Source organism: Sinocyclocheilus grahami, unplaced genomic scaffold, assembly GCF_001515645.1.
Source record: "Sinocyclocheilus grahami isolate Dianchi unplaced genomic scaffold, SAMN03320097.WGS_v1.1 scaffold52.1, whole genome shotgun sequence".
Taxonomy (NCBI): Eukaryota; Metazoa; Chordata; class Actinopteri; order Cypriniformes; family Cyprinidae; genus Sinocyclocheilus; species Sinocyclocheilus grahami.
In genome coordinates, this window is record NW_015505231.1 from 1824212 (window position 1) to 1833833 (window position 9622).

General features: G+C 36.8%; 2 protein-coding genes across 5 annotated transcripts in view; one reads left to right on the forward strand and one right to left on the reverse strand.

Annotated features, from left to right (window-relative positions):
* Window positions 1-1641, forward strand: part of nagk (N-acetylglucosamine kinase) — an 8993-nt gene extending 7352 nt beyond the window's left edge. Inside the window, exon 10 of the mRNA XM_016269451.1 lies at window positions 1226-1641. Within this exon, the coding sequence (XP_016124937.1) occupies window positions 1226-1416 (191 nt within the window). The 3' untranslated portion in view covers window positions 1417-1641. The remainder of the gene's footprint in view (window positions 1-1225) is intronic.
* Window positions 1642-4890: 3249 nt separating this feature from the next.
* Window positions 4891-9622, reverse strand: part of LOC107583280 (polyadenylate-binding protein-interacting protein 2B-like) — a 13692-nt gene continuing 8960 nt past the window's right edge. For 2 of the 4 annotated variants that reach the window (XM_016269452.1, XM_016269453.1), the window contains exons 2-4: window positions 8016-8176; window positions 6808-6978; window positions 4891-5647 (exon numbers count right to left, since the gene is read on the reverse strand). In XM_016269452.1, coding sequence (XP_016124938.1) covers window positions 5591-5647; window positions 6808-6978; window positions 8016-8176 — 389 coding nt within the window. In that variant the 3' untranslated portion in view covers window positions 4891-5590. The remainder of the gene's footprint in view (window positions 5648-6807; window positions 6979-8015; window positions 8177-9622) is intronic. The other 2 variants (XM_016269454.1, XM_016269455.1) reach the window with 1 other exon arrangement.

The following is a 9622-nucleotide window of genomic DNA, read 5'->3' on the forward strand; positions in this document are numbered from 1 at the left end:
TTTAAAATAGAAATCTTTTCTAACAATATACACTACCGTTCCAAAGTTTGGGGTCAGTACATTTTTATTCTTTCTTTTTTTGAAAGAAATTAAAACTTTTATTCAGCAAGGATATGTTAAATTGATTAGAAGTGATGGCAAAGATTTATATTGTTAGAAAATATTTATATTTTGAATAAATGCTGTTCTTTTTAAGTTTTTATTCATCAAAGAATCCTGAAAAAGTATCGCAGTTTCCAAAAAAAAAAAATTTGGCAGCACAACTGTTGCCAACATTGATAATTCTAATAATAAATCAGCATATTAGAATGATTTCTGAAGGATCATGTGACACTTTAATACTGGAGTAATGGCTGATGGAAATTCAGCTTTGCATCACAGAAATAAATTATATTTTAAAGTATATTAAAATAGAAACCATTATTTTATATTGTAAAAACATTTTGCAAGATTACTGTTTTTTTCTGTATTTTTTATCAAATAAATGCAGCCTAGATGAGCATAAGAGACTTCTTTAATAAACAAGTCTTACTGATCCCAAACTTTTGAGTGATAGTGTGTGTGTAGATATATATAATTTTTTTTTATATCAGATACTGATATATTCCCCCATATATCATGCATTCCTATTTCAAATAAAATCAGTTTGATAAGAAATGTCACATACACAGGTCTTGCTTGTTTCTGGACCAAAAAAGACAGATGTGTTAAGACCACATTAACATTAGGGCTTTTAGTTTGGCAAACATCATAATCTCGGTTATTTATGTCAATATTGAGATCACGATTATATAACACAATTGCTAATTGACAGAACTTTAAATATAATCCAGCCGAAAAACTAAGTGATAAATGTAATCATATAAATGATATAAATAAAACATAAATAATATAAAAACAATTAATAAAAATATGGTAAATCAAATACATCAAGATAAATATTAAATAAGATCAAATATGTTGTTGCAGCGCACTTCCAAAACACACTGAAAAACTTCTAAACCAGGGAAGAGTGGAAGCTGAGAAAGGGGTGCGCTGGATTTATAACAAAAGACAAAATGAGAGCATCATTGTGAAACAGAATGAGGCACAATCATATTTATTATCTTGTATTCATAATCGGTGGAAGCCGTAATCTTAATTGCAAATAGTATTTGATTAATCGCCCAGCCCTAATTCTCATTAACTTAACATTGTAATGTGGATGTGGTATTTTGTGCTGCAGGTTTCACTCAGGTCCTCTCAGAGGCTCAGGCTCATGGTTACAGTCACTTCCAAAAGTATAGTCTGCTTACTCTTCGCCAGTCCTCCGCTCTGGGTGGCGCCAAAATGGGGGCACAGAACGCAGGAGCCAGCCTCCCACTGGACTACTCGGCCAATGTCAACGTGTTTTTCAGCCATACCTTCAATCAATGATCCGGAAGAAACAGACCTTTGAGATGCCGCTGAAGAACTGAATTGGGAACATCCTGTTTTTAAACCGATAGAGAAATGTGTTTCCAGATTTTCCTCTTGTTGGGGCCGTTTCTCAAACACCCATATCATATTAAACAAAAAAATAAAGTAGATTTGAAAAAAGCTGTGTGTAAAATTTGGTAAAGTTTCAATGTCATGGAACATTTTTTTTAATAAACATTGCAAAACTCAATTAAAAATGGAGTTTATAATTTTGGTGTTGAAATGACAGTTTCATAGTGCTTTGTGTTCTGTTAGTGTTTTGAGATGAAGAAAGATTATTTACAGTCTAAAGCCCGAGACACTGCACGATTTTCGGCTGTCCCAGATGAAAGATCGGCATCGTGAAACAATCGTGGTGCAGCCCTCTACGAACACCTTGCCAATTGAATCGCCATTGGCTAGTGAATTTTTTAGTTTTCTCGCCAGACTGACAAATATAGTGTATATATGTTTGTAAAACGGCACAATTTTATAAATATCTGAAAGTACACTTAACATCAGTCAGTCAAGCATTATAATATGATAATCAATATTATTTAATGATAGAACTTTAGTAATTAGAATTTAAACTTGATAACCATGTATGAATGCATATTAGTCATTTTAACTGAATTTCGAACTGGTGGTGGTGCTTTTTTTGGTCATTCAATAGGGATGGGCGTATCGATCCCAAGTACCGATACTCAAACTAAAAATATCGATACTAAGGTGTGTTTTATTTACCAGTGATAGTTTATTTAAAATAATGATAATGCGTACAAATGCATTGAATTGGACGAATACCCTTTGTTCGCAAGTAATTGTGTAGGATAGAATTATTTTCCTGCTCGTCTGAACCATAGACTGTATAAAAACTGATCTGAACACACGCAAATGTTGCAAGACAGAACCAATCCATCACTGAGAGCGTTCACTTCTAAAAGTGTATTCAAACAGGGCTGTGTTTCCCAAAAGTATCATAAGAAAGCATTAAAGCTTTTGGGAACAGAAGCCCTGAACAATACTTATCAGAGGACAGAAAAAAACATATGTTTGAGTTATTTCACAATAAACCAATTGAAATCGTAGCCTACATAGTTTGTACAATTACATTTATTTAAATTGAACGTTGAAAGATAATATAGATCATGTTCTATTCTGTAATGTTAATAGAAATCATACACTGTCAGAACAAAAAGGTTGCAACAGCCGGTCACTGGCAGTCCCTTATGAAAGTGAACCATGGTTTTACTAAAGTGACCATAGTTCAACTGTAGTATTTGTAGATTTGAATCATGTGTTAACAAGAAACACATTTGAACCATGTGTAAACAAAAATATAACCTAATAAATTACAATTAAGGCGTATTGAATGTTAAAATGTGTTTTAAACAAAGTTAAGTGGTTATCATAAACCATTTTACTCTTAGTAATTTAATACATTTAATCATTTAAAAGTTTAGTTCAGAAGTATCGTATCAGTATCGATATCGACGATATTGCCTTGAAAAATATCGGTATCGAAAAACAAAATAAGTGGCATCGCCCATTCCTATCATTCAGTGTTTCTCTAAAAAAAAAATAATAATTGGGGGAAAACTAACAAAAATACGGATAAGATAATAATGATACGAATTCTACTAATAAGAACAATATAAAACGCACCAAGGATTAACGAGCTACTGGATTCATGAATATTAATCAGGTTGTGTGCGTTCGCTCGAACTGATTTGCTGAAATCAAAAAAGGGACGATAATAGGTGAAAACCAGGCAATGAGATTGCCGTTTGCGCATTAGTTCCGCCCACTACCGGAGAAAGCGGTAGTTCTTAAAAGCTGAAGAATTCCAAAGGAACTTACATTTTTACAGCAAAATACAACAAAGAATATCGTTTACATGTAGCACGCATATGTAGCGCGTCAAATCTCTCTTAGCTTTGTCTCGGTTTAGGAGTGTTACCACTAACTGCATCTGCACACAGCTGGGCTATCGGATTAAGATATACAAATTCAGTTTCCTTGGAGCCAAAAAGATGTGATGTAAATGTAATGCTGTGACCCTGCGAACTTTAGATCATTTGTGGAGGCAAACGACTGTCAGCATTAGTTACTGCTAAAACTTGGGAACGTGCCCCTTTCTTCTCTTCCTTATCACCACATCCTGTGTGTGAACAGTTGTAGAAAACCCACCTCTATTTGTCCTCATTACAGGAGTACTGACAGCAAGATTGTGTTAAATGTCACGAGACGTAGAAGTATTTTAGGTAGGTCCATCTAATATTTTTTTTATGTTTATTTATTTTGTTATTATATCACATATCTGTCTATACATTTATTAGTTTTAGTTCAGACAATCAGAACAAAATGTTCAAGGACCTTCATATCAGTTTATTTAAATCTGTTTGTTGAACCTTTTGAAATGACACACCACTGTTAACTAATATGTGATGCAAATTTATAAATGTCCCTTGACATGGCAGGAGGAACTGTGGAAACATTAGCAATGAGTATTTTTTTCCAATCTGTGTGCTGCCCACAGTATACAAACACCTATGTTTTTCATGGGTTTCTATGTTTAACTTTCAAATACTATGTATGGATCTACCAGCACATTAAACAATTTTAAGTAATTGAGGTGTTGGCCATATATTAGCTGGCTGGCAAGGAATATTCTGTACACAATTTTGTGCATCTTTGACCTCAGGCCAATGATCACATGAGCTGATGAGTTGAATCAGGGGTGTTTGATTAGAAAGATATCTAAAAAGCAGCTTTGGGGGTTCTCCAGGACCAGGATTGGGAATCACTGCCTTACAATGAGGACTCATTTGTTAACATTAATGCCGTAACTAACATGAACTAACAATGAACAATTTATTTTTACAACATTAGTTGACCGTGCATTAACAAATAAATCCTTATTGTGAAGTGTTACTTAAAACAAAAAAAAATTATGCTCAAAATGCAAATATTGTAATTGCTGAATGTTTAGTGCTAGCATTTCTCAATACCATTTGTGTCTGTCAGTCACTGTGACTGTCTTATAACTTCACAGGATAATAAAATCTGAATGCCAAGAATAAAATCTAAGAAATAAAGTAGAATTTATAAATAAAGTAAATAGATGCAATGTTGGTTGTAGGTTAATTAAACATCCTACATTAAAACAACAATCACTTTCATGAGCATTAAAACTTAATTATGGCCTTTCCCATTCTCTATAGCAGTCAAAAGGAAATCAAGACAGTTTTGCTGATGAGAAACCAGATATTTCCAAGTTAATCTCCTCCAAATTAATAATGGATGAGGTTACATGACTGGCTGATTATTACTTAAGAGGCTAAGAGTAGTTCAGTTCTCATCCACATAAAATATGCATATGTTAATCAATTCATCCATATATACATATGTTAAATGGTTTGTTTTGAACTGTACTGCTGTTAAATGTGAGATTTAATAGATTTAAGACAGAGCCATACACAAGAAATGGTCCATTTAGTACAAACTTTTCTTCTTTATTTTGCCATTCTTCCATATTTTTTTTTTAAATGAAATTCAGTCCTGCATGTAACGAATTCAATTCAAACTCAAAAGTTGAATTCACGTGAATTCCCCAACACCCTTTCCTCAGCATTCAACACAAACCAAGGGGCTCCGCCCACCACCAGCCATGCCCCCAGTCATTTATGGCCACACCCCTCGAAACCCAGGAATGTGAACTGATGCATCGAAAAGAACCATAACGAAAATAAAAGAAGAAAAAAAACAACAACAATGGGAGGAGAAGCAAAGACCTGATCAGGCACAAACTGTGAAACAATGAAAGCTGACAAGAACAGCCCTTTCAACAAGGATAGAGGAAAATAAAACAGCCTGGTAATGAGTATGATATTATCTAGTCACAGCACCTCCTAGAGGTCATGTTTCAACTTAATACCCTTGGTTTATACACAACACAAATATAAAGCTTATAGACAATCACCCCCTACCTCCCTCCCATTAAAAAACAAAACAAAACAAAAAAAAACCCGTATTCCTGCCCCTTCAAAAATGTGGAGAAGAGCGCATTTATGTGACCATCCGAAACATGGGCACAACAGTCTCTGCATATATGATCAGACGCGTGTTTCAGAGAGGAGAACAATGATGATCCCTAGTATTTCACCCCTGGCACAAACTCCTTGGCTTCAGGGTTTAAGATGCTCTTTCGCTGGGGAAAAAAATTTAAGTAAAAATCAATTAAAACATATCTGTCATTACAATGAGCACTAACGTAATATTTTATTGAAGTTTTTTTTTTGTCCATACAATGAAAGTCAATAGGCTCCAGTGTCGTTTTGGACTCCAATAGAGCGCAACAGTGCCCAACCACTATTTCAGTGGCCTTGGATCTGGAAGTATTTTTCCCATAAGGATTATAAACAAGAAAAAAAGTCCTTGTTTATAAACCATGAATTAAACCATCCAGCTACGAGGTGAAACACAACACTACAAACTTTTATTTCAAGCAAAAAGTAAAAAACTGTCGAGTAATTATATATATATATATATATATATATATACACACACACACAGAGGTGTGAAAAAGTGTTGGCTATCTTATTGAATATCTTATTTTTTGGCATGTTTGTCACACTTTAATGTTTCAGATCATCAAACTAATTTAAATATTAGTAAAAGATAACAAGTGAACAACATGCAGTTTTTAAATGAAGGCTTTTATTATTAAGGGAAAACAAAATCCAAAACTACATGGCCCTGTGTGAAAAAGTGTTTACCCCCTAAACCTAATAACTGGTTGGGCCACCCTTAGCAAGTAGGGGTGTAGGAAGAATGACTTTCCCCATGTTTTCGCAGTGCTTCATGGGAGTGGGTGGGGCTACACAGCTCTTTTGTCTAGATCTACTTGTTGTGGTTCTGATTGGTGTTCATGTGTTCATGGTTAATGTGGTTTTTAACCAGGTATTTCTACTGTTAAATATGACTTTAAAATGTTTAAATAATGCAGGCTGATGGTTTCAACAAAAGCATGTAACATCCATTACCAACGTTACAGCTTATAGTAGGTCTGTTTTAAAGGGTTTGTATGTTATCGCAAAAAAATTAGTTGAACAAATTAATGTTAAATGAAAAAGATAAAACTTAATACGTAATACTTCTGTAACACACCTGTTGCACTCTATGACTTTCATTGTTTAAACAAAGACAGCTGAAACTGTCAAAATATCTACTTATGTGTTTCACAGAACAAAAGGTCTTACAGGTTTAGCACGATGTGAGGGTGAGTAAATGATAACAGTTTGCATTTTTGGGTGATGAGTTGATTTTCCTAGTTTATATACTGAATGTCCATGAGGACTTAAAGCTTACCAAGATTTCCTCTGCATTGCCATCACTGACAGAAAGTCCATTGAGCTGTTGCTGTATCTGTCCGACTGAGGGGAGGTCCCTCTCTGGAATGAACCAATCCTGATCCTCCTCATCTAACATCTCTTGGAAACAGCGCTCCAAAAACTCCTGCTCAAGCAATTCCTCCTCCACCTAGGATATACACAAATAAGACAAAAGTTCCTGTCCAAGTTTAATTAACAAAAGAACAAATAAATAACGTGTAAAACAATACGTTCTACAATTTAACATCTCAAGAGCCACAGAGTGATATCCAAAAATGGTCGTAAAACAAAACTATGAACTTAAAGGGTTAGTTCACACAAAAATGAAAATTCTGTCATTATTTACTCACCCGCATGTCGTTTCAAACCCATAAGACCTTCGTTCATCTTCGGAACACAGATTAAGATATTTTTGATAGAATCTGAGAGCTGTCTGACCCTGTATAGACGGCAATACAACTGAAATGTTCCCAAGTCCAGAAACGTAGCAAGGAGATCTGTAAAATAATCCATGTCACATCAGGGGTACAACCGTAATTTTACGAAGCTACAAGAATACTTTGTGCAAAAAAAATAAATAAATAAAATTATTCAACAATTGGTTCATCCTCGTTCCATTTTTGGAGAATATACGCTGGACATAAACAACGTATGCTGTTCCGTGTCAGCTGCGTCAAGCTACGTTGTTGTGATTTGATCTGAACGAAAACAGCATATCCGTGTGACGCAGCTGACACAGAACAGCATACGCTGTTTACGTCCAGCGAATATTCTCCAAAATGGAACGAGGATGATGTGGAGGAGACGAATTGTTGAATAAAGTAGTTTTTTTTTTCTTTTGCGCACAAAGTATACTCGTAGTTTCGTATAATTGTGGATGAACCACTGATGTCACATGGTTTATTTTACAGATCTCCTTGCTACGTCTCTGTCTATGCAGGGTCAGACAGCTCTTCAGATTTCATCAAAAATATCTTAATTTGTGCTCCGAAGATGAACGAAGGTCTTACAGGTTTGAAACGACATGAGGGTGAGTAATTAATGACAGAATTTTTGGGTGAACTATCCCTTTAACTGGGGATCACTAACACAAAAGTATAAAACCCATCCTGATCAACTGCTGAGTTTGTGTTTTTATGGTGTGTGCTTGAAAGGGCTGTTAAGTGGGTTGGTGTGTGTACAGACCTGCCGATTGTATTCCTCCTCGTTCTCCATCCACATGTACTCTGCAAAGGGGTTGGACTCATTCTCTGCATGCCCATTGGCTACTGGGTCTTTTCCCTCACTTCCTGTAACTCCACTGACCGCCATCTTTCCTATGTCAGCCCCGTTCATTTCTGCTGGCTCTAAAAAAAAAAGATAAGACATATATTTTAAGGATGTATAATATAGAAATCATGTCTAATTATTATATTATATTATATATATATATATATATATATATATATTACACACACACACACACACACACACACACACACACTCTGAACAAAATTATAGACGCAACACTGTTTTTGCCCCCATTTTTCATGAGCTGAACTCAAAGATCTAAGACTTTTTCTATGTACACAAAAGGCCTATTTCTCTCAAATATGGTTCACAAATCTGTGTTAGTGAGCACTTCTTTGCCGAGATAATCCATCCACCTCACAGGTGTGGCATATCAAGATGCTGATTAGACCGCATGATTATTGCACAGGTGTGCCTTAGGCTGGCCACAATAAAAGGCCACTCTAAAATGTGCAGTTTTATCACACAGCACAATGCCACAGATGTCGCAAGTTTTGAGGGAGCGTGCAATTGGCATGCTGACTGCAGGAATGTCCACCAGAGCTGTTGCCCGTGAATTGAATGTTCATTTCTCTACCATAAGCCGTCTCCAAAGGCGTTTCAGAGAATTTGGCAGTACATCCAACCAGCCTCACACGCAGACCACGTGTAACCACACCAGCCCAGGACCTCCATATCCAGCATCTTCACCTCCAAGATCGTCTGAGACCAGTCACCCGGACAGCTGCTGCAACAATCGGTTTGCATAACCAAAGAATTTCTGCACAAACTGTCAGAAACCGTCCCAGGGAAGCTCATCTGCATGCTCGTCGTCCTCATCGGGGTCTCGACCTGACTGCAGTTCGTCGTCGTAGCCGACTTGAGTGGGCAAATGCTCACATTCGATGGCATCTGGCACTTTGGAGAGGTGTTCTCTTCACGGATGAATCCTGGTTTTCACTGTACAGGGCAGATGGCAGACAGCGTGTATGGTGTTGTGTGGGTGAGCGGTTTGCTGATGTCAACGTTGTGGATCGAGTGGCCCATGGTGGCAGAGGGGTTATGGTATGGGCAGGCATATGTTGTTATGGACAACAAACACAGGTGCATTTTATTGATGGCATTTTGAATGCACAGAGATACAGTGACGAGATCCTGAGGCCCATTGTTGTGCCATTCATCCACGACCATCACCTCATGTTGCAGCATGATAATGCACAGCCCCATGTTGCAAGGATCTGTACACAATTCCTGGAAGCTGAAAACATCCCAGTTCTTGCATGGCCAGCATACTCACCGGACATATTGAGCATGTTTGGGATGCTCTGGATCGGCGTATACAACAGTGTGTCCCAGTTCCTGCCAATATCCAGCAACTTCGCACAGCCATTGAAGAGGAGAGGACCAACATTCCACAGGCCACAATCAACAACCTGATCAACTCTATGCGAAGGAGATGTGTTGCACTGCAAATGGTGGTCACACCAGATATTGCCTGGTTTTCGGACCCCCCCGGACCCCCC